Raw genomic sequence first — 27718 nt, 5'->3', positions numbered from 1 at the left:
ACCGATACATTTGTTTTTTAAATGTGAATTTTCAAAACAAAAAAAAAAATTATTGATTTTTTTTCTGTGGATTCTTTTCACCATTCGTGATTATGTAATAAGAATTTTCTTTCTCTCTGAAACATAAATCAGTCTGAATATATTGTGTGTGTGTGTGCAAGTGATTTGTGTTATTATTGTTTGATTTGTTTCATTTTTTTTCAATCGGAAAATCTTAAATGTACATTATATGATCATCATCATCATAAAAACATAAACAATTTTTTTTCATTTGATCATTGACCATTCATCACATTGATGGTCACGCAAACAATTTTTTTTTCTTCTTCTTCTTCTTCTTTTTTGAATTCTGTTCTGATTTCCGTTGATTGTAAATGTGTTTTTGTGTGTGTGTGTCGTGAATATTCTCAAAATAATAATTTTGTGACTTTGAAAGATAAATATCCAAAATAATTGTAAACAAAAATATAAATTGATTCATTTGACCACATATATAAACTAAGAATTTTTTGTGTAAAAGTTTCATTCTTCATAAGTGAATTCAAAGACACAAAAAGTGTATAACAGTGACATTAATCATATTAGCCATGATTATGATCGATTTAATTATTAAATAACATATGAATTATATACAATTACAATGATAAATAATAAATGTTTAATGACCAACAACAATCCAAACGATTATCATCATCAACAACAAAGTGAATATGATCAATGTTTATTGATCGAAAATAATAATATTATTAATCAATCAAATGAACCGATATCATCATTATTATTGACAAATGAAAATCATCATCACAATCAAACATCATCGATAAAAATGGATATGGAATATCAACAGCAGCAACAACAACAACAACAACATCATATTCATCAACCAACACGACCGCATCCATTTATGATTACAAACAATGGTAGTAATCAAATTCTACCAGTACCTACAGCAACAACACCATCATCAACAGATATTCATCAACAACATTTAAACGGTAGATATCATCTTCTTCATCATCGACATCAACATCAACATTCAACACCAGCAAATGCTTATTATTATCATCATCATCAAGATCCGAATACGATGGCAACATCAACATCATCGGTAGCAGGATCTGCTACAACTACTTTACAACCACCGCCTCCCCAACCTCCACAATCATTATTACCACAACCACCACCATCATCAATAACTCAACCACCGCAATCAACTACACCACAATCATCAATTTCAGAATGTGAAAATGAATTCATTTATGAATCATCATCGTCATCATCATCAGCATCATCATCGATATCCAATTCAAATTACGATAATATTACTAATTATCCATCAATGTCAACTAAACAATTGAATCATACGGCATATCATTCACAGCAGCAACAGCAACAACAACAACACGAACAACATTCAAATGGATATCATCATCACCATCATCATCATCATCATGACCATCATCATCATCATGATCATCATCATCATCAACAAGAACAACAACAGGAAATGGCCGAATATCATGATGTAAGTGTCCCCATCCGATTCTATCAAATGAATGAATTTCAATGAATGATAAATATTTTATGTTAATGAATATCAAATATCAATTCAATTGTTTTAACCCTTATGTATACAAAGTTTATTTTATTTTCGTTTGAGAATATGAATTTTTCGTTTTTTTGTTTTAATTGATTGATTGATTTCAATCATTATAAAGCAAAGACAAACAGCAACGACAAAAGCCTACACTCTTTCGTTTTTGTTTGAATGTTAAACAACAAAAAAATTTCATTATCATTGAATTTGACCTGGAAAAAAATTCAATTTCTCTCTCTCACTCGCATTTACTGATTTGATTTTGATTAAAAAAAAATATATATAATGATAATCATAAATGATGCCAAAATCAATCAATCAATTGAAATCGAAATCAGAAACGAAAATGAAACGAAAAAAAAAATTCTTTCTTTTTTTTCACTTGATTGTCTTCAAACACACACACACACATTCATTCTCATCCATTTGACCAATGTACGCCTTATTTTTTGTCAAATTATCATCTGTCTGTTTTTCAAATCTATATAGACACACACACACCGACCAACAGGCATCTAGATTTTGAATTTAGCCTAAACTGAAACAAAAAACACACACACAAACAATAAGCATCACCTTTTTGTAATAAAGAATAGTGGAAAGAAGAAAAAAAAAGATCAAATCGATTGATGTTCTACATTAATCACATCATTTATTTTATTTTGAAGAAATGGTTTATTGGTTTATTTCATAATAATTATCACACATTTACACACACACAGAAGACTGAAATAAAAATAAAAAAAAGACATAATCCTCTTGTAAAGTAGGATTTTGTTTTTTTTTCTCTGTTTCTGTTTAAGAAAAAAAAAGAAATATTTTTCCATTTGCTATAAGATGATGATGATGTCTCCTATTTGTTTGTTTGTTTGTTTGTATGAATGAAATTGAATTGAATGGTTTTGAATTTTGAATGGAAAATACCCGAATTTTTCGTGTGTGTGTGTGTGTGTGTGTGTGTGTGTGTGTGTGTGTGTGTGTGTGTTTTTTCCATTTTTACATAACATATTAATGATATTAAATCCTGTATTTGTGTTTGGTCCTTTTAAAACTAAATCATAAATTCAAATTTCATCATCATCATTTTTGTATTATGTCAATGAATCAAGTTATTATTGATTTTATTGATTTTTATCATAAAAAAATATGAATATTTTTTATTCATTTCATTTTCTCTTGAAAATTTCAAACACGCAATCAATCTATACATGATTTTTTTTTTTTTTTGAATAAATGAAAAACAAACAGAAAAAAGAAAGATAAAAAGAAAAAGATGAAAAACAAAAACAACAACAACAACTGACCAGGACATTCTGAATGGGGCAATTAATTTGGATCATCCGTTAAATGTTTCAAATGGATCAAATCTTGTGTGTTTGTGTGTTTGTACCAAAAATTTTAATATCAGGAAAAATAAAATTGTAATAATCCCAATAAGGTCAATGACGTCAATCATCAATCATCATATTCAAAGTTGAATGGATATCACATATACACAAACAAACACACAAACCGATAGACATAAATGAATGGAAAATTTTTTTCCCGAATTTTTGTTTCATGTTTTTTGTTTCATTTTGCCCGTATTGTGTTGTCTTCAAATAATTATGATTAGCTTTGATCGAAACAAACAACAAGAATCTGCATAATGTATTTTTTTGCATATGAAAAACTATTTTGTTGTTTTTTCTGATGATCAATAGGGATGAATATACAATAACGTAGGTTTCATTTGACATCTACATACATACATGCATACATATGTACAGACATTGATGATTGAAAACGAAATTTTTTTTAAAAAAAAACTTAAACCAAATAAATAACAAAACAAACTTAAGTTATTTGATGGATTTAAAAGATTTTTAAATGATGATTTTTTTGCACAATCAATTCAATTCATAATCGATTTTATCGATCAATCAATTTGAAAATTGGTTTAACAACAACAACAATATCATCGATATAATATCATCGATTTTTTTCGAAAATATTCTCTTTGATCATCATTCAAATAACAGAAAAAATTAACACATGTTGTTCAACAGATATGATCTTCAACAACAACAACAACAAAATTTTAATTTTTCTTTTCATCATCATCATTTACCATTATGCAATGGATTAAGTGATGATCAATAACGTATTTTAATCTTTAAACATAAAAATTTCGATTAATTTTGATTGAAATTGAATCTATTCAAAAAGTTATTTGATTTGAATTGAGCTTTAGTCATCTTTTGATGGTCAGATTGTTTGGATTTGAAAATCTCTTTTCCTAAACACTAACAATAAACAGAAAAATCGCATTAATATAACGGTTTTTCATTTATCTTATTTAATATCGTTATCTCTCTCACTGTTTTCTTGGTTATTTTGATCGGTTTTTTTCCGATTCAAAAAATTATAATTTATACAATCGATTAATATGAATTATGATCATTATCAAATTGTTGTCGCCATTTCATTTTTTCCAACCAAAAAAATCCAAATGTTTACAATGTTAATAAATTTGCTTTTTTTGGAAGAAAAGAGAGTGGAATATTTATCAATCGGATTGATAAATAAAAAATGAATGCGAAAAATCTTTTTATCTGTGAATATATATTTTTTGTAATCTATTCAGGTACTTTATCATTCACATCATCATCATCTTGATCATCACCGACGCCAATCATTCAATCAATCAACTATAATGATGATGATGATTTTCTGTCTGTTTGTTGATTTTGAGAGCAATTTTTTTTCTTTGTGAAGAAAAAATATAACGGATACGGAGATCAACAGCAAAAATATGTAATGCGACTATCCTTTATTTTTTCTGGCCAGAACGGATCAAACAGATCGGATAGATGGTAAAACGTTTGTTGTAAACGTCCGAGGAAAAAGAAAAGAGTTATCGATAAATCTTATTGGATACATCAGAGGCGTTAAAAAAAAATTTGTATTTGAATTTTAAAATAACATGAAATTTTCAACAAACAAATTCCTCATATCACTTGAGTAATTGATTCACAAATGATATAGTTGTTTTTTTTCGCTTGTTTTGATTGAGTGAAAAGAATTTAAGTTTTTTTTTAAAAAAAACATCAATAATATACGAAACGAATTTGAAATGAGCCGTATAAATTGAAAATTATCTCACAACCACACACACAAACAGACAAACATCCTCAAGCAACGTTGTTGAAAACAAAAAAAAAAATTTGTTTCAAATTAAAGCGTTGATTAAAAATCAAAAAAATTAATTTTATCGATTTCATACATGTTGTTGTCTACACCATAATCATACAGGGAAAAAAACCTTGATTCTTGAATGGAAATTTTTGTTTTGTTTTTGAATGTGTGAAGAAAGGGGAAAAAACAAATTTTCAAATCAATAATTTTTTCATTCTTATTGATCAACAATAATTTGCTTTCTCTGATAATGATCTGAATTTATTCGTTTTAACAAAAATTCGGTTATTAACTTGATTATAATCAAATGAATATAAAAAAAGACGAGAAAAGAAAAATCCTTAATAAGTGATTGATGTTAACTATGTGTAATCAAATCACATTCAAGTATTGCCACAAGTATAACACACACTCAATGAAATAACATTTACATACAACAAATTCATTAATGTTAATGATGATTATCATAATTTTCCATTTTTTTCCCTACTTGATCGTTCATCAACTCATTTTGTTTTCCAAATATTAATTACAAATTGTGGAAGGGATTCTTTTTTGTTTCATTATTCACAATTGAACAGTAGCTTTTTTTCTGTGTGTTCAGAAATATTTTGTTTCGCATCATTTTTCTGTTGTTTGTTTGTTAGTTGGAAATTGTGATCCAATCAATTAATAATCAGTGTGTGTGTGTGTGTGTGTAAGTAATCATGATGGCCATGTTTATTATTAATTGTTATTAAAATACATTGATTTCTCTATACCGAAAATAGTGAACAGAAAGAAAATAGAGAGCAATAGTGAATAATAATAATAATGAAAAACAATCTATCAATCGATTGATATATAGATCAATCTTATATGATTACAATTAATCTCTAGATACGCGAAATACATTAACAACAACAACAACAACAAAAATCTGTAATAAAAAAACTATCAATATTTGAATCTATAAATCGAGTAAAATGAAAAAATAAAATGTGAAAATGAAACAATCAAAAAACAGTAAAAAGTATAATTATTCAAGGTTTATTTTTTTCATTATGTCAATAATAATGAAAAAATAGATGTATTTATAGTCGATAAACAAAAAAATGCGTGTTTTTTAATATACAGATTTTTTCATTCCAAAAAAATTTATCTGAAAAAAAGGCGGCAAACATAGATGAATGTGTGTGTGTGTTTTTTGAAAGTGAAAGGCGTGGAAAAAAAGTATCAAAGACATCTAACCATTTCAAACAAATTCATATGATTCAAATTACATTTATAGGATTAATTGATATTTATTTGACAAATGTTGTTAGAAAGAATCATTTTTAACCCCCTATTTATCGAAAGATAGTCAATGATTATGAAAACACAAGAGATTTGTCAGGTTGCTTCTGGCTGTTGTTTGATTATTTTGATTTTTTTTGCATTTATTCAAAACGATTGATTAATTTGGTAATTTGGCAATGTTCATCATCATCATCATCATGTTGATGGATAGGTAAATTAACAACATTTTTCTTGTCTGTTTGTTTGTTTGGTTAATTGGTAAACCGAAAAAAAATTCCAACCATAATGATTGATCATTATCATTGAACATCATTTTAACATCATCAAATCCAAAAAGCAATATTCATAATAAAGGAAATTAATTAAAGTTTTTTCCCATTCAATTGCTTTCATTTTCTTCAGAAAATAAAGAAAGTAGATTGCAACAACAACAAACAAAAAAACGGGAGCGAAAATCAATCGAGAAAAAAATGATTTTGATCAATCGATCGATTGAAATTGAAATTTATCTTTTGTGTGTGTGTGTGTGTTCCAGCAAACAATGATTTTCATTTTAATCAAAAAAAATCAATTTCGATCTCTGTTTATTGGTGACAGTAGCAGAAAAAAATGTCAAATTGTTGAATGATAATTTCAACACCTGAAATTGTAATGTGGTCAGAATTTTTCAATGATTCTCAATGAATTGATTGGACAAAAAAAAAATTGTTGTCCCTGAAGATATGAAAATAACAATAGACTCCATCATCATCCTCATCATCATTGATTGAAAATAAAATAAAAAAATTTTTGAAAATTTCATATTTTTATTATTTAATCACATTCACACACCAATAATACCTGTTCAGGGTTAAATTGATGGAAATATTTAACAAAAAAATAAAAAAACAAAAACAAAAACACTAAAATGTTTTGTTTTTTATTTTAGTTTTTTTTCTCGTTTAAGCAAACTTGATCTCATTATCGGTCCATTATTATTACGATCATAACGTCAATCACTAATATGATTACGATTACGTTGTTGATGATTACGATTAAAATATAATTAATCATCATTTTGTTCGGGAGAAATTCCATAGTTTTTTTGTTTCATTCAATTTTTCTATGACATCATCACTTGTCCGTTTTTATTTTTGTTTTGGATTTGATTTTTGATTTCTCGTTCAAAAAAAAAACCATGTGACATGGATTTGGAAAAATTGTTTCGTAATTGGATAATAATTTAATTCAGGCAAACGAAACAAACTAAAAATTATGAGCATCATAATTCAATCAAGAAAAAAAGAATGTTTTCCCCTTTCCATTCTGGCTTATCATAAACGGTGATTATCAAATCTTTAGTGATCATTTCATCGTCGATTGGTCAGGTTGTAGTTGTCGTTGTCACCATATTGATTTTATAGTTTCTGCTTTTTTCCTGATTTATTCTGACAAACGATGACGAAGATTAATTGATGCTGTTGTTGTCCAGTTAATACCATTTGATTATTAAAACTTTTCAAACTTTTCAAGTCACATGTTGATGATGATGATACGCTACTGTTGTATTTGATGCGATTAAATAAATTCAGAATGAAAACGATTCAGGTATATGCCAATTGTCGTAATATTCAGACAAAAGGGAAACAACAACAAAAACAACATTCACAAACAGCATGATATATTTTTTTCAAAATAAAGATCTAATCGGTTTGATAAACTTTATTTTTTGATGATGTGATTAATTCTATTCTGATTATGATTTTTCTAAAGATTTTTTTGTTGTTACATTTTTCTTTTCTTTAAATTCAATGTCATTTGTTTGATTGTGTCATTACAAAATTGTTGTTTATTGTCATGATAATCAAGAACAATTTTACTTGTGTTTTTTTTTCATTGAAAGAAAAAAAATAGTGTCATAAATTGTTTAAGCCAAAGAATCTCATTAAGTATATTTATTGTTGTTTGTGCGGTGGTTAACATAAATATCAAATGACCTGATTATTTCAATCAGTAAAGAAAACAAAAAATCATTAGTTTGGATTAGAATTCTTCATCAATCTTGTTTTCATTTTCCAAAAAAAATAACTGAATGATCAACTTTGGATTTGTCAACATTTTATTCATGAATCATTGATGATTAGAGTAAAAAATTTTCAATAAATTAGATGGTTTCTCGAATATTCGTATGCAAAAAAAAAATCTTGATTTTAGCAAACTGATAAATCGTTCGTTTACAAATTACAATTCGTACAACGTTTGATTTCGATGATGATAATGAATGATTTTTAATCCTGCTTTTTGTTGTTGTTGTTGTGTTATTCATCAAGATCATCATCAAATCCCTATTACGAATATAATAATATTTTTTTACCGCTATCATCATTATCACTATTAGGAAAAACAATTTTTATCGGGTTTCGTCCTGCCTTATCAGCAATGTATCCAATCAATCTATTTTATCGATAAAAAAAGAAAATCAATCAATTGATCAATAATAATAATAATAATGAAAATTCGAACGATTGATCATTAAATCTTGTTTTTTCATTCATTCATTCATTAACAAATCGAAAAATTTCGTTTGTTTTATCTTTATCTTGAACAAGGGAAAAATTTCATTTGTTCTTGAATATATTAACTTTTTAAAAAATCTAAATTTTCAATTATAATAACAGATGTGATTAGAGGAAAAAATTCATTCATTCATTCATTCAATGGCAATGATGAATTCAGTTTCATCAAAAAATTGCATGTGAATTTTTTTTTGTAAATTTAATTCACAAAACACGATCAACGTTGAATTTCATTCGGTCAATTCTTTAATCCAGTATATTTTTCATCTTTTTTTTGCGTTTTTTTTTTTTGTTAGTTCTGTGCAACAACAATCAAGTTTCATCTCTTTTCACCTTTTTTTTCTTGAAAAAAAAATTTTTTCAAAAATTTTTCGTATGAGAAAATCTGATTCCAAAGAATGAAGAAAAGGTATTCGTTCTTCTCTTTTTTTCACAATGTGGGTTTTTTTTCGTTAATTCGATATCTATCATCATTATCGATTCCATTCGAAGGACATTGATCATAAGTTTTTGCTAATTTTGCACCGAAAAAACAAAAAAAAAACTTTTGATTGTCATCCAAATAACAAATTTTTCTTCAAATTTTTCTCTTTACTGATTAATCTTGCAGAAATGATAAATGTTTGTGTTTTTCTGATTGGTGATGGTGGTCATATAATACATAAAAATGATAATGATAATTTCTTTTGATCGATCGATCGATCGATTAGCTTAAAACCTCAACGGTAATAATAATTAATTAACAAGTGTATAAAAAGGAGAAAATAAAAGGGTTATGAACATCATATATCATCATATGACCAATAATCGATTAATATGGTTAATCAATCGATTTTTTTTATATTATAAATGATATGATTGAAGGCCAATATGATATGTTTGAATCATCAATAACAACATAAAAAAAAGAAATCAAATTCACATTTACGTTTGATATACACTATGGTCATATAAATTCAAATCTTTTTTCTGTTTCATCATCATTTGTAATGAATATTCAAATGAATTCTTCTTTGAATTATGTCACGCAATCTGATTGTGTCATTGATGAAGAATTTTTTTTCTCCCTTAATTTTTTTTTATTCTCTTAATGCACATCAATTTATCGATTTGTTTCGTGACGACAACAAAACAACAACAAAAAACTGGCTCATACACACACAGGAATCCTATCAACTCGATCGTGTAATGGCTAATTTTGATGTTTCCCAAAAATGAATGAAGAAATATATAAGTAAAATCATGTTTTTTTGGTTATATAATAATCGTTTTGATCAATTAGTCTGCGTGTAATGTGTATAATATTTATAAGCATATTCATTATCATAATCATAGTGTCTATGCCATCATTATTAAGCCATTATCATCAAAGAAAAAAAATACATATAAATAAACAACAACAACAATCCAGCATAAAAAAGTCAAGTCAACTAATAAAAATTTATCCATTTGTCAAATATGTTTTCTTCTATCAATGTAAATCTATCATGCAATCTGTCTGTTTAAAGTGATCCGTCCAATTACAAAAAAAAAAAAAATAATAATAGGGTTCATCAATAAATAACTTTTTGACCAATAATAATAATGTCTATATTAACCATTTTTGGAATAATATTACAGTTAACAATAATGATAGTTTTGGATCGAAAGTAGTCATTTATATTTGTTTTCTGTGGATATAATCAATCATTAATGATGGCCATATGGACTATGTGGATTATACAATCATCAATACTTTACAGTTTTACAGATGAATGATTTTTCAATATTCATCCGCGGATAAATTAAACGTTCAAAGTTCATCAATTGAATCTGACTTTCTTTTTTGTTGGCCAGAGACTTTGAACAAAAAAAAAACTCAATCGAATAGATTGACCATGAAAAGAATCGAATCAATGATTCCACAACAACAAAAACGATTCATTTCATCCTTTTTTTCTCATACGTTAATTTTTATGGGTGAAAAAATAAAATAAAAAATTTATTGTTGAAAAAATATTTGAAGGTTACCATTTTCAAAACGGAAAAATATACAGCAAAAAGTATAAGGTTTTTACATTATCATTACATATACAATGAATAAAGCAAACAAATATTCAATTGAAATCTATTGTTATAATTTAATTAGCCGGCGATGTTTTTAATGATTATGTTGGTGATGATGGTCAATTTTTTCCGTCGCTTTTTCTTTTTTTTAAATTCAATCAAATCAATGATATAATGATAATAATCATGAATTGACCATATAATATTATAATGATAATGATGAGTATTTTTTGAAGAAAAAAACAGGAGAAAGGATGAAAATAAAATAAAATTGAAAAAAAAATTCAAATTTAAAATCGTTTCAGACTTTTAAATAGACCCCAAAAAAAACCAACTGAATTACACGATATAAGAAATTTTCAATTGTAATTATATATCTTTTTACTTTTATATTTTATTCATTCAAACACTACCTTGAACATAGTGTGTTTTTTCAATATTTTTTTCCTTTCTCTTCAATTCAATCTTTAATCCGGATGATGATGATGATAATGATTATCATCAACTTCAAACGAATTTAAATTGGTTTTTTTTGCTGGACAACAACGAAAAATATTTGGAAAAATTATTTTGGAAAGATTGCTAATCAAATTATTTCGGATAAATTTAAATGAATGATTATGGTGATGATGATTATGATTATTTATGATTATGATGTGATGGAATGGCGTTATTATCGTCAACATTCACAGTGTAAATAAATAAATGAAAAAAAAATATTGAACAAACAACCAAAAAGCGTGGCTTGTCTGGCGCATTTTCGTTTTTCTTACTTAAATCTTAATTTACAAGATATTGCGAGGCAAATTTGATCAAATTTTCAATAATTTCATAGATTTTAAATGATGATCGATCGATTGATCTCGATTGAATCTCAATAGATTGATTTTTTTAAGCTGTGTGTGAAAAAAAAATTTTCCAATCTTAAATTTTGTTTTTTTGAAATTCAATCTGGCAATCAGCCGACAGGCTTCAATTAACAAGGGGTCAATTTTGTATAATGAGCCATCGATTTATTATTGAAATGAAAAAACAAGGCTCGACATCATTTTTTTGTTGATTACAATCCAATTCAAATTGAATTTTTTTTTTTAAACTAAACAGTTTTTTTTCACCAAAAATCAGATCATTTTAATCACCATATTTACCCGGTTTTATATTGGACATCAGTTGAAGAATATGAACATTTTATCTTGCGATATTTTAACGAAATAAATAAACTAAATATTTAATTGAAATTTAATGCAAATATAGAATAAATCGGTTCAAATGCAGATTAACACACAGATTTTTTCTTCTTCTTCTTCTCGTTGTACAATCATAATTATTCCAATGGATTTCATCTATTAAATCCATTCAAATCCATCAAGTTTTGTTGTTGTTACTGTTGTATATCGATCAAATGATGCTTATATCTTGATCAATATCATTTGAATATAATGAATTTATTGCTATGTTAAAATATGTTAAATCATCTACATTTTTTTTGCTCTGTGTTGATTTGGGGCGAAAAATAAAACTATTTCGGCCCCATTTTTTTTCTTCGAGAAACAAAAAATATGAATTATGTATCAGGGTCCAAAATAATAATGGATAAAAAAAAACGAAAAATTTCCAACATTTCAACAAAAGGTTTTATCTTGGCTAGAAAATCTTTTTTTTTTTGTTGAAGATTTTTATTTTTTTTGACGAGAGAAAATGCCCAAGTCAACATATTGTGTTAAAGAAATAGTCTGTTGTCGATATAGTTGGTTGATTTTTGGTGTACATTAATTAACAACCTGGATGATAATATGATTCGAGAAATAAGTTTTTGTTTGGCCACCGAAAAAAATGACACATTTTTTTTTGTTGGAAAACTAAATGATACATTTTATCAATCGATGATGAACTTCAATCTTGAATCATATCAGATCGGATTGATCAATTTTTTCTCCTTATCCCGTTTTTGATAATCTCATTCAATTTCTTCATCTTTTTTTTCAAACTGATTAAATTTCAAAGACAAATTTCATCATTTTGGTCTATCATTGATTCTCTTCAATATTTGCAACAAACATAAAACAAAAATATTAAAGTTGCATTTATGGCATCAAAAGGTAGATCGATAAAGATTAATCAAAAATAAAAGAAGAAAAAAAATTGTACGATTAATTTGATTTGAGATGGCAAAAAGCAAAAAAAAAAAAAATTTGAAACAGAATGATTCATTATAGCCATTAGTGGCCAATTGATTGTATTCATTAGTCCCGATAAACAAAAATTGATCTAATTTCAATGATTTTTTATTATCGTTATCGTTATCATGATTAATAAACGATCAATAAATTATAACTAACCCAAAAAAAATGATGTAATTTTTTTCTTTTTTCACTCAGTTGGATGGTCATCATTGTTGTTGTTGTTCGGTCGATCGATTTTAATAATCATAATCATATTTTTTGGAAGCAAACAAACATAAGAAATGGAAAAAAATTGTGATAAGAATCGACAAATTTCTTTTGACACCTCTGTGTCTTGAATGGTATCCATCGAACAGAACGACAAATCAACACAGATTGATCACCACTCTTTTTTCTTTTTCACATCTCCTCCCTGCTTCTGTTTGAAAATCCAAAAAAAAAAAAAAAAAAAATGTTGCGACAAAAAAGTTGTCAATTTTCATCAAATTTTATGTTTGTTTCATTGATTTGATTCAAACATTTTTTGTTTTCTCTTTGATTCAAAATCCAATCATGGAAAAGTTGATAAAAAATTTTAATGATTAATTTGATTATGTTTAATTCAATTAATGTTGTTGTTTTTTATCATGATTTCTTTCAAAAAGGTAGAGAACAAAATCAATTTTAGTGACAAAATGACAATTTAGAACAGAAAAAAAAATTTTCCACCTGAATCTACGATCTATTAGTAGTAGTTGTCCAACAACAACAACAAAATAACTGAACTGAAATGACCAGTTAGTTAATTAGTTAGTGGAAAAATCCCAGAAAAAAAACTAAATAAATTGATCAATTAGATCAAATCAATCTGATTGATAATCTATTGTTGTTGTTGATGAATAATCTGGGCGTTGAAATGATAATAAACTATCAGATGAACCTTGAATGTAACGATAATTTTATTTTATTTTATTTTTTACTTTTTTCTTAATTTAGATTAATTATAATTACAACAATTATTATTATTATTATTATCGTTTATAAACATACTCGAATATCAGTTATAATTGAACGTTAAATTAGATCAAATCCAAATCCATAAGAAAGAAAAAATCATATTCTATCGAATCATTGGATAAATTGGATAGAAAAAACATCAATTTAAACAAAAAAAATAGGATCGGTTAAATAAAGGATCGTGATGTGTGAGATAAATTAAACAAAAACAAAAAAAAAATTGATCCTGGCGGCTCCCAAATTTTTCTTCTTCTTCTTTTTCCAATATCGATTGTGCAATATTTGGGGAAAAAAAGCAGACATTCATTATATAATTATCATGGCATTTTTTGTTGAAACTTTAAAAAATCATCAATATCCGAAAGTGACAAAAAATCAAAATTTTACAATTTTGTCTCATTATAACGGGTCATCGTCATTTTTTTTTGTTTCATAAACTTTTCATTGCCAAAATCACATATGTTTTGTTTCAGAAAAAAACAGCAGCATTAGCAAAAGCAATGGTTCAAAGAAAAAATCATATCCAATTAATCAATTGAATAGGAAAAAAACAAAGCCTTTTTAGTATTCTGGCCACAAATATGTTCGTTACATTTTTCTTCAGTAATATTCATTGTTTCATTTCATTATTGGTCATCATCATCATCCGATTTACATTGAATCTTTCAAGTAAAACAGATTGCAATATTTTAGATACAATAATTAAAATTGACCACAAGTTAATTGATTTTTTTTCCTAGTCATTATTGTTATTTCAGTTTCGATTCAGTATTCTGCGTTGTTGTTGAAACAATGTTTAGCTATGAAGTTTTTCTTTTGGCTTCCAAAATATTGAAAAAACGGCTATCGATTACATAAATTGTACATTGTCAATGAGATCAGAATATTTCCAGCTGCTATATTTTGTTTGCCCAATAGATTTAGTTTTAAATTTCCAATCTGGAACGATAATAGATTGAAGTTTTTTGTTTCAAAATTGATTCCAAAAAAACATTGTTAGTTGTTATAACTTTTAATTATGTTTGAAATCTATTTTTATAATAAAAAAATAATCATAATTAAAAAAAATTAATTCACTAATCACAAAATCAAAAATCATTTGATCGATTTGGTATTGATTGATTAAACGATATTATTTTAAGCATTTTTATCTATTTTATTTGTTGTTCAATTTAGTTTAGCCTTGATTGATCAATAAATATAGCGATCAATTTACCTGATTATCGTTTGAAATGATTGCTGATCAGTATCATCATCATCATCATTTCCATAATAATGATGATGAAATTGAATGGAATTGGGCCAAATTTTTTTGCTCCGTTTGATTATCAGTTATAGATGTCCACTTGATTATTTTGTATAATTTTTTTTGGGGGGGAGAAATTGATGTATCATCATAATATAAACATTATGGTGATTGATATATAAAACAAAAACAAACAGGCATTTCAGATATTTTCACATTTTCATTAATCATTTCAGTATGAGATATATAATTGATGAAGTTTATTGATAATAAACAATAATAATAATAGCAAAATACAGAAAAGCAAATGAGAGATTAATTTAATATACATCAGTGCTCTGCTTTTATACATATGTCAGAGCAGCTGACCTTTGACCCTTGATCTGTACGACTAAGTGTCAATGTTTAATACTTCCCCTCGGTTCATCAGTACAAATAGACTGCTGAACCGACCTGGTGGTAAGTTTTTAGTTAGAATGTCGGCGATCTGATTTTCAGTTGAGATCCACTTGATGATAATATTTTTGTCAATAATATCATTTCTTATAGAATGATACTTGATTGATATATGACGTAGTTTTGGTGAAATCGATTCGTGATAAAGTTGATAAACCGTTGAACGGTTGTCACAGTTCAATACGGGTATTTCGGTTTCAATACCTAGTTCGATAAGTAAATTCCGTATGTATTTGATATCCTTTGAACATAATGATGCAGCGATATATTCAGCTTCACATGTATTATCAATGGTGCATCGTTGAAGATGTGTTTTCCATAATATTGGACCACCATAATAAACAAAATGTCCGGTAGTGGTTCGACCATTTATTTTATCGCCTGCAAGATCGGCATCGGAATAACCAATAATATGTTTTTGAATGTTTCCGCCAACAATGATACCATTCGATCTGGTTCCATTAAGGTACCTGAAGAGGCGTTTTACAGCTCTCACATGAATTTCACGAGGATCATTGGTGAAACGGGCCAATAAAGATACTGAATAAGCGATATCGGGTCGTGTTTTGCACGAAAGATATAATAATGCGCCAATGGCTTGCCGATATGGATAATTCTCATCAGATGGTGATTCAGTATCGTACGGATTGAGACCACAAGCAAATGGTGAATCAGATTTTCTTGTTTCGTCCATGTTGAACGTTTTTAATTTGTCAATAAGATACTGTTGTTGTTTCAAAATGATGGTACGATTCCGATAATTTCGTTCATATTCAATGCCAAGGAAACGAGATGAATTTACTTTACGGATTTCAAATTTGTTTGACAATTTATTATAAATCTCGTTTGGTTTGTTTTTATCGGTGGATGCAATTATTCCATCATCAACGTAAATGATCATGATTGTAAAAACGTTATTTTCTCGTATAAAATAAAAACAAGGATCTAAATTAGTAGGTTTAAAACCAAAGCTACGTACGGTTTGATCGAACATAGAATTCCAAGATTTTGGACTTTCACGTAATCCATATAGACCACGAGCCAGTTTACAAACACGTCCTGAATCATCTTCATATCCAGGTGGCTGGCGGATGTATACATTACCCGTGATGTGGCCATTTAAAAATGCACAGGATACATCGAATTGGATTAATGACATATTGTAGGATGCGATAATCGAGAAGAACAATCTAATGCTTTCCATACAAACAACTGGAGCATAGCAATCGTATGATGATTTGTCATCTTGTTCAAAGCCTCTTGCCACTAGGCGTGCTCGATATCGACCATCTTCTTTTATGGTGTAGACCCATTTTACCGAGATGATTCGTGAATTTGATGGTGGATCTACCAATTTCCAGGTTTGATTTTTCAGTAATTGATCAAATTCATGTTGCATTGCCTGCTTCCATTTGAAAGAATCAGAACTATTGATCGCTTCCCTGAACGTAATTGGTTCACTTCCAGCAACAGCAATAATTGCTTTACCATCAACATCTCTTGGTCGTAATGATTTGATTTTGTCAATATTTAATTCATATTGTCGATTAGTGGAACCAAGAGGACGTCCAATATTGGGTCGTTGGTTCACTGTTTCGTTGATTGCAATATTTTCGTTGATTACAAAGTTTTCGTCGTTTACAATGTTTTCGTCAATATCGATATCGTTAAGGTTTTCGTCGCTTCCCCTGATTTGGGTATTTGTATTGTAGTCGACATCACTTCCCCCGTTGACGTTATCGATAGTTGAATCAGAATTTGTGATGTTTGCATCAAATTTGTAAGAATTAAATGATTCAATGGATGTAAATGATGCATTTTTGTTGTTGTCGTCATTATCGATTAAAATTGATTCATTAACATTTGTTTTGGATGGAGATGTATGGCATTTAGCCTGTTCATTAAACTTAACATCACATGCAAATTCTACACGACGATTTTGTGGACAATAAACACGATACGTGTTGCTAGAATGATATCCAACCATGAAGACCTTTTTGGTTTTAGATGAATATTTATGACGATCATTTTTGATTAAGGCATATCCGGTACAGCCAAAGATTCGGAGATTTGATAAATTTACTCGTCGACCAAAATATTTTTCGAATGGAATGATGTTATTTGAATTGAGCATGCGATTGATGATGTACACACTGCTGTTTGTTGATTCATCCCATAATGATAATGGCAAATTTGATGATGAAAGCATAGAAATTGAATGATCAACGATATTACGAATGGCTCTTTCTACTCGCCCATTTTGTTGAGGTGTTTTGACAGTAGCCAATTCATGAATGATGCCACGATTGTTGATAAATGATTTAAAATCATTACTAAGAAATTCAGTTCCATGATCTGTTCGGATACAAAGAACATCATTTCCAGTATCAAGCTTCACTTCGGTGACAATTTTTCGAAACTTTTCTAATGTTTCTTGTCGATTTTTCATAAAAGCAATTTTAATAAAACCAGAAATTTCATCAACAGCGACTAAATAATACTTGTTGCCATGAATTGATCGTGATGTGTAGCCGCCAATATCCAGGTGAAGTTTCACTCCTGGTTTCAAATATTGATAATTTTGATTTTTCCGGTGGTTGGTCGCGGTCATCTTACCAGCTTTGCAGGAGACACAGAACGACATATCATCATCAATTTTGTTTGGTACGCCATCTACCAAATGTTGATTAATCATTTTTGAAATTGTTGCGGTTGAAAAATGCGCGCAACGTTCATGCCATATTGCCATTGAATTTATGGATGAAGCTGCTGATGCTACAATATTTTGTTTTACTCGAATTTTCATGTCGAATAAATTTTCATAATCTTTTGACCAATCAGCAACAATAATGGGTTTGCCCATTCGATATACGATCATACCATATTCGTTGGTGTTGACTTTGGCACCTTTTCTACACAGTTGGCCTGTTGAAATCAAATTAAATGGTTGATTTGGTACATATGATACATCAGAAATTTTGCCGGGTGTCCATTCTTTACCATTGAAAAATTCACAATGAAGATCACCAATAATCTGTACTTTGGTACTTTGTTTAAGGCTAGTGATGGTACGATCAGTGTGCCGTTGATTTGATAATAAATTCACGTCGTTGACGATATGGAAGCTAGCAGCACTGTCGGCCAAAAATTTTGGTGATTTGTTGTTGTTGCTATTTGATGCTATTAATGTCATTGCTGACACAAGTATTGTTGCAGGATCAAGATGATTTTTATCGTCGTTGTCAGATTTTTCGTTTTGTTTACGATAAGATTGGAAATTTGAATGACGTTTCGAATTTGCAGGTTTGTTACGATTTTTCCTGCGACAGTCTTTTTCTACATGATTTTTAAGACCGCAGAAGTTGCATTTCATGGCAACATTCTTTTTGCTCGATATTAACGTTGCACCAGATAATTCTTTTTCCGGTTCACCCAACTCCCTTTCACGACGTAAAAGCATCGATTCAAATGTATCACTTGAGATACTGGAATCTTCTTTAATATTTAATAGCTCGACTTGTGTACAAATGTCACGATATTCTGATGGAAGAACGTCGATTACTTTTGCAACAATGAATGAATCAGGCATTCGCAATTCTTTTTCAGCCATTTGGATGACATTCCTACGAACTTCTGAGAATAATTTAGAAACATCACCATCGAATTTTATTTTCTGATATTGTCGCATTAGATCGAAGATGTTGCTTGTTTTTGATGACCGATACTTGTTTTTCAATTTGTCAATCATGGCTAATGGTGTTGTACAATTGAAAATTGTTTCACGATCTTTATGTTTGACTGATGATTTGATCAAATTGAGGCATCGATTGATGTCCTGTTTTTGTTTCTTTGTTAAACCATTTGTTGGATTGAAATTGAAATTGGTATCGATATATTCCTCGCAGTCCATAGCTGTCAGGCATTCTTTTATTGATTCAAGCCAATGATGAAATGGGGCATCGCCCAACGTCAGATATTGGACATTGTTCGGATTAAATTGTGTCATTTTAAGCAATTAAGATGATGATGATTTTTACGACAAAATAAAGAAAATAATGAATGATGATGATGATCACAAGACAAAATAATTTTTAATTATTCGCAGTTAAAAGCCGCTCGGACCCATAACCTGATGAAGTTTATTGATAATAAACAATAATAATAATAGCAAAATACAGAAAAGCAAATGAGAGATTAATTTAATATACATCAGTGCTCTGCTTTTATACATATGTCAGAGCAGCTGACCTTTGACCCTTGATCTGTACGACTAAGTGTCAATGTTTAATAATAATTAATGAAAAAAACAAACAAAAATCTATTTAATGGATCATTTAGTGAATTATTTGGCTAATTCGATCAATTCATTTATCCTGGAAATGTTGGTTTTATTTGGTTTCGTTTTTGTGGAGAAAAATGACAACAAGATAAGCTTAACTGTTTTTTTGGCTTCCCGTTTTATAAATCCTATAAATAAATCAATCAATCGATGTTGTTGACTTTTTTAAAACGACAAAAAATGGACTTGTTGCATAGTGGCCGATTCATTTTCTCAAAGCCATTTGGAAAAAGAAAAAGAAATATTCGAATGATAATCATCATCAATGTGAATCGATCATCATCATCATCATTGATTTATGATTAACAAAAGAAGAATATAAAAAAAAACTAAATCGAATTAAAATTAAAATCAATCGACCAATGACAAATAAATAAATAAAAATAAAAATCGAATAACAATAGCATTTGAATTTTTCTTTCAATCATAAACAATCTTAAATTGAAATTGAAACCGATTCGAGTATAAATAGCAGAAATTGAATCTTATTATTATTATCATTCATGGTCGATGTTTTTTGTTTTGTTCATTCGTTGATGGTCAATACCAAGAAACAAAACAAAACAAAAAAAAATCGATCATCATCAAATCGATTGCTCCATTTGCTGTCCTGATTTTTTGTCTGTTTGTCTGTTTGAATCTTTATTTTTCTGGATCAAAATACAAAACAAAACAAAAATTTCATGATCATCTTTCAAATAGCAATCATCGACGGCTATATACACACACAACACTATTAACACACAAATGTGAAACAATCGAACCAATTGTTGATCAATAATTTTTATTTTTCTTCGTCTTCTTGATTTCTGCTGACCGCGCTTATATATTTTTATTATTATTACTTAAGGAGAAAACATTATTTCTCAATATAAATAAAGACCTGATGATTATGACAATGATGATTATGATTATGATGATGATTAATCTTTTCATTGATCATCCATCCATCCATCCAAACAAACAAACAAAAATAATAACCCAAAATGAAATATAAAACTATATAATGTTTTGCTACTGTTTTTGACATGATGATATAACAATGTTTTCTTTTTCTTACTTTTTCTTCTTTGATTCCCACGCAATTTTTCATCATTGTTGAAACCGAAACAAAATTGACGCCAATTATCATCATCGAATAATGATGATGATGATTGGCCCTTTAAGGTCCTTTATTATTATTTCATTTCATTTCATTTTTTGGTCGCCATTCGCGAAAAAAAGTTCATCTAACTAGCCATATGTACAGCCGTTTTTCTATGCTGTTCATTTCAAAAATGATCATTATTACATAACGAAACAAAAAAAAACAAATAAACAAACTACTTGAATTCATTCCAATTTGATCGAACTGATTTATTTTTATTGATTGATCCAGTTATTAATCCTTTTTTTTCTTCTTTATATTTCTCAATCTTTTTTTTTCTTCACAAAATCAAAAAGCAGATGTGGCAAGATATTGAAAGCGTTCTTTTATTGGGACAACAACATCAACAGCAGCAACAACAACAGCAGCAGGCACCACCTCCACCTCCTCCTCCTAATCAACAACCACCACCACCACCACCATCATCATCATCATCATCAACAGCATCACAGCCACAACAACAGGATCAAATTACATCGTCAACATCGAATGACCATCATCATCATCATCACCATCATCATCATCATCATGATAATAATAATCAACAGCAATTACCTACGTCAACAAATAGCCAATGTATGAACAATAATAATAATAATAATAATAATAACTGTTCAAATGGACAAGATTCATTGAAAAATAATAATAATAATGATGAAACATTATTGAATGGACAAACAGTTCAAACACAAATTAATAATAATACTGATAAAAATGGCGATATAATAAAATCAATAAATCAAACAAATTCATTGAAAACCAAAGAATTAGATTTATCCGAAATGATTATCAATGAATATGGTGGACATTTTTATGAAAGAATCAATACTACAACAGCTAATAATACAATTAGCGCTGATGTTATTAATAATGATAGTGGTGTTGTTGATGATAATGATGATAATCATCGATCAATTCGATATGAATCACAATCAACAGGTCAAAGATGTTCAACAATGGTTAATCCAGTAACATCATCCATTCAATCAATATTACCGGTACCGTCTTCATCATATTCATTAACGGCGGCTACTAATACAACATCATTAACCGAACTTATGCCTTCAGTCACTTTATCACCTAATTCGATTATTTCATCTTCCTCTTCTTCTTCATCATCATCATCGTCGTCTTCATCACCACCAATGAATAATGGATCCATGATTAATTCTATAAAGAAAGGAAATCAACAATTTCCTAGCACAAACAATACAATGTCATCATTATCATCATCAGTAACAGCAGTCAATGGTGGTCAACAACGATCACATCTAAAAGATCAGATGCCAATATTACATCAACAATTATCCAGTAAATTTGTCGGCACAACAAACACACCAATTTTATCACATCAACAGATTAATAACAACAACAACAATCAAGCATCATATCCAAAATTATTATCTAATGGACCAACATCATCATCTTGGAATGATAATAATAATAATACTGGAGAAAATCAAATCGATAATTGTTATTATTCAAATACAAATTATAATAATAATGGTGGTAGTAGTTTTTGTCATACAAACGGTACAGATGGTCATCATAATGGTTATCATCATCCACGATTCAATCAAACTGTTCAATCATTATCGGTAATGTCACCGCCTGCATCACCTGGTGATCAAAAATCATTTATACAATTGATAAATAAGCAACAAAAATCAAATTCCGAATCTAATCAAAACTATCAATTTATGGCAACATCTCCATGGTCAATGCCAAATGGTCAGCAACAACAACAACAACATACAGCAGATATTATTCAAAATGGTGGAAATATTCAACAATCACCATCAACAATACTTACACTTCAAACCAATCAATCGATCTCACAATCACCGAATAATCGTATAATTACAAATCATGATTGTAAAGAAGAACTTATCTGTAATGGTCAATTAATGCAACAATCATTAAATCATAATCATCTAAGTCAACAACATCAACAAAATAAATCACAAACCAATAGCAATAATAATAATAATAGTAATTTTAGACAGAAAAAAGTAACAACACATACTTGTTCACATCCTGGATGTACTAAAACCTATACAAAAAGTTCACATCTAAAAGCACATTTACGTACACATACCGGTGAAAAACCATATCAATGTAGTTGGAAAGGTTGTGGATGGAAATTTGCCCGTTCGGATGAACTGACCAGACATTTTCGTAAACATACTGGTGATCGACCATTTCAATGTCAACTTTGTGAACGAGCTTTTTCACGATCTGATCATTTGGCTTTACATATGAAACGACATGCGGCTGTTTAATTTTTTTTTCACAAATACTTAATTATCTAATTGGTAAATATAATTTTTTTTTCTTTATATATGTTTCATATTGATTTATAATTGCAAAACATTTATCTAAACCTTAAAAAAAATCATATATTTTATCATCAACATTATCATTATCATTGATCAATCAATGTTTCAAATAGGGAAATAATTTTTTTTCGTTCAGGGAAATACTCTTATTTTCATTATTCCGTATCACTATTGTTTTCGGTTATTCGATCATTATCATGTTTGAAAATTTTTTTTTCAACCATTCACACCTGTGAATGGATTCAAAGTCAAAAACTAGTATTACAAAAAAAAAACAAACAAAGATTAGATTTTTTTTCACATCCACAAAGCAAAAACACATAGAACAACAATCATTATGGATTGATGATGATGATGATGATAATGATGAACACATAAATACTGTGAATTATATCACATAGATAGTCGGAATGATCCATGCAACAATGAAAAAAAAACTAAACTAAACCATTTTATCATTGACAACATAAATTCATTCATCAATCTTTATCCATCAACAACTGGAAATACAGACACAGACACACACACACATGACATTCATCAACAAGTCATCGAGTTAATCTTCTTAAACTAGATAAGATTTTTTTCTTTCACTTCTTAATGTCCCATCATTTTTTTAGACTAGGGGGGAAGATTTGTAAGAGAAAAACAAATAAACAAACAAAAAATTCAGTTTTTAATGATATTTATAAAGATTGAAATGATTATTTCGATTCCTTATTTCTTATTATTAAAATTAGGGGAAAAAACAAAAAAAAATTTTCATCACATCAGACAATTTGATGAATGAATATTTTAGCGAAGAAAATATTTAGCTTTAAAACCTCATTTTTCTATCAATAAAATCCCATTGACAATAATTAAATGTCTAAAATTCACGAAAAAAATTTCCATCATTATAATGATGATGATGATAATTTTATCTAAAACAAACAAAACAAAACGATTATCAGATATATATCTTCAGGGGGAAAAAAATTGTGACAAATTATCGATCGAAAATGATTATATAGAAAGTTTTTTTGGAAGAAAATTCTTGAACAAGGACATGGATTAATTTAAAAAAGTCTTAATTAATGTTTGTGTGTGCGTGTGTGTGGTCATCAATTGGTCATAATTGCTCAATCAGTGATTTACACACACGACTACGAAAAACTACAAATAAAGGAAATGTATTCGAGTTAAAATTAGTTTTTTATTTTCAAATGAATTTTTTCCAGTGAAATTTATTTTCAAACATGTTAATTAACTTGTTGATCAAACAAATTGATCATTTCATCACCGTCATCAAAATGAATGAGGAAAAAAAATTGATCAAAATTTTTTCCTCGATTTAAAATTCCTCCATAAGAATCTTATTATTGTAGACATGAGATGAATGATGATAATCACTTTGCATCCAAAATTGTTTAGGGTTTTTTTTCTTCAATCTTTTTAATAGTTTGATTAATTATTCATTTTGTGAATTGATAATATGATGATTATTTGCTGCCATGAAAAAAAAGAGATAATCCAAATCACTCAATCTGATCGAATTAAGAATTCATTCATTGATCAATCTGTTTCATTGTTTTCCAAACTCAAGGTCTGTCCAATGAGAAAAACAGAAAACAAAACAAAAAAATTGATTAGCCAGAATTAATTATCAGTTGAAACAATGTTTCAATCATTCAAAAACAAAAATGACATGAAATAATCTTCTTAACTTGAATCATTTGATTAATTCTATTCAAGTTATATATGATATAATGAGGGTGGAGAAAAATAAATAAATCTTTAGCTGACAACAAATTATTATTATCATTGTTGTTGTTGTTGTTTTTTCACAATCATAAATTAATTAATGATCAGAATGATAATTTTTCCAAATTCAATGACAAATTACAAATGAATTTAGTGAGAGAAAAAAATCTACTTCCGTTTTTTTTGTTATTGTTGATCCCAATAACATTCATCATATCACCTTTTTTTTCACCTCATAAGCCAATGTATTCGAGTATCGCATATTGATCCATTATATTAATCTGTTTTTTTTATATTTCATTTTTTTTCTTCTTTTCAAATCAATAGATCAATGGATTTTTTTTTATTTTCACACTTTGAATGTTCACGCCTGTCTGATTCAATCTTGTCAAACATGATGATGGTTAATCTCTTATCAACATTATTGATTGAACAAACAATCAACTTAATTAAATCGTTGACCGGCCGCTTCATCAGAACATAAATTTTCATTTTGGTTTCGTACCGTTTTGTTTATTTGGTTTTTTTTATTAAAATTCTTGTGTTTCCATTTACCCGCCTTCATATTGATCTACATTTGTTTCTTTTTGTTTTCCCGTTATATTTTGTTGAGTTTTTATTTTATCATTTTAGAATTTATGTTTAAGTTTTATTATTGATTACTGTTTTTTTCACATTTTGTTTTTTTTGTAGTAAAAGATTGTTGGGTTTTTTCCATTTAAATTTACACACATTCATTACACTACTAACCATTCAAAATATAAGGATTCTAAGATTGATTGATTGATTGATTTTAGCCAAAACTTATCACAACGCATACTACGTCCATATAGAATATGGACATTTTCTGCTTTTATCATCAGGCATCATTATTCAACAAAAATTGTTTTGTCAAAAAAAACACCATTTGGAAAACACAACAACAACAACAAAATTTTAATTTATTAATCAATAAACTACAAACATTTCATCCATATTATTATTATTATTATTGATAAAAATATAAATATTTAATTATAATTTACAAAACAAAATTAACTTATTTATCTTTGATTCCAAACAAAACAAAAAAAAAATATTTAAATTTCTTAGCAAAAACCAAACCAAACGAAACAAAACAAAAAATGATTATTAAATAAAAACATAAATAAAATATTATTATTATTTGAAATTAATCAATCTTGTCTTTTTTTTTTTTAAAATAAATTCTTACAAATCATTCTCATCCTCATCATCAGGTTAATCGATTTGTTTCGAGAGATTTGATCTGGAATCTAGCAAAAATCTTTTGCTTTTTTTTCAATATTAGCCGAAAAAAAACCAATAAATGTTTATGATTCATGGAAAAATTAAGGAAAAAAACATCAAGATTACATTAAGATTTATCATTGGAAAATATAGATCAAAAAAAAACTAAAATTAAATAATGAAATTAAGGATTTACGAAAGCAAAGTGCGGCAAAATCATATTTTTTTTTACTTTAAAAAACAGATAATTTTTGGTTTGGTAAGAAAAAATTATCTTTATTATAGGTTGCATATTAATTTTTTGGTAAACATCAATTCAATGATTTGAAGAAAAAAAGTGCAAATGAAAGATTGAAAAAACAAAGTTTTATCTCAATGACACCACTCTCTGAACTGAACATTTCTTTTTTTAACATGTTAAAATCCAATCATTATTACACATATCACGATCAATAATGCTGCAAATTAGATGAAAATTCTTTCCATTAATTGATGTTGAGCCAAATATTATTGGACAAAATATGAAAAAATGGACAATTATCTGATCGATACAAAGGCGAAAAAAAAATTATTATAATTTTTTTTCTTGTTATTTAGAATAAAACATGGAAAATTCAAATTCCAACAACAACGAAAATCCAAATTCAATGATTGATCGATTCTCCATTGGTTATCAATCACGATTCATGATAATTATCAATTATCATAAATTCATTGCGAAAGAAAATTCATTCATTCATTTTTTTTGAATTTCTATTCGATCTATTTTAAATCAAAAGAATGAAATGGAAATTTATTGTTTGTTTGGAAAATTGTTTTTTTTTGATATTCGACAAAACAAAACAAAACAAAAATGAATAATGTTTTCACACAATTAAATCCACTGTTGTTGAGTTGATGTGATGAATGTGTGCACACACACACACACAATATAAATCAAAAAATTCATTGTAATTATTATTTATTAATAATGGATTAAATTGATTGAATCCTATATCAACTTGTTGCCTTGTTGCAACAATTTATTAACAACAATTTTTTTCTGTTTATGATGATAGTGTTTATGTTATAATAATCAATAAACAAAAAGATTCTAGGTTATCGAAAAGACAAATAGTGTACGTGTTAATGTATGGATCCATCGTCTTCATAACAATTGATGCTGTGAATATATTGTGACTACATTAATATTTTTTTTTACACCATTATAATTGCTGTAATCAAAAATAAATAAATAATAAAAACAATGAAATAAATTGGACAATAAACAAAGCAAAATGGATCGAAAAATGTGTTATTAGAAGCTCTAATTTTTTTTTTTAATTGTAACATGAAAAAAAGGATGTTTAAATATTTCCTTTTTTTTCA

At 27.8% G+C, this 27718-nt stretch overlaps 1 protein-coding gene across 1 annotated transcript; it reads left to right on the top strand.

The window, feature by feature from the left end:
* The first annotated feature begins 540 nt into the window (after positions 1–540).
* On the top strand, positions 541–26208 carry LOC113793387 (uncharacterized). Its single transcript, XM_027343417.2, has 3 exons — positions 541–1525; positions 21320–23335; positions 25430–26208. The coding sequence occupies exons 1-2, from the start codon at positions 641–643 to the stop codon at positions 23300–23302; spliced, it is 2868 nt and encodes a 955-aa protein (XP_027199218.2). The 5' UTR covers positions 541–640; the 3' UTR covers positions 23303–23335; positions 25430–26208.
* The last annotated feature ends 1510 nt before the right edge of the window (positions 26209–27718 follow it).

The sequence above is a fragment of the Dermatophagoides pteronyssinus genome, unplaced genomic scaffold (genome assembly GCF_027571235.1).
Source record: "Dermatophagoides pteronyssinus isolate colony J.1.1.1.1 unplaced genomic scaffold, Derpt_VIB-CSIC_2022.12 sq0007, whole genome shotgun sequence".
Lineage (NCBI taxonomy): Eukaryota > Metazoa > Arthropoda > Arachnida > Sarcoptiformes > Pyroglyphidae > Dermatophagoides > Dermatophagoides pteronyssinus.
This window is presented reverse-complemented; position numbering and strand designations above follow the sequence as displayed.

Coding starts and splice junctions, on each gene's coding strand:
- LOC113793387 (XM_027343417.2), top strand. CDS start 641: ATGATAAATAATAAATGTTTAATGACCAACAACAATCCAAACGATTAT. Junction 1,526..21,319: donor AAATGGCCGAATATCATGAT/GTAAGTGTCCCC, acceptor ATCAAAAAGCAG/ATGTGGCAAGATATTGAAAG.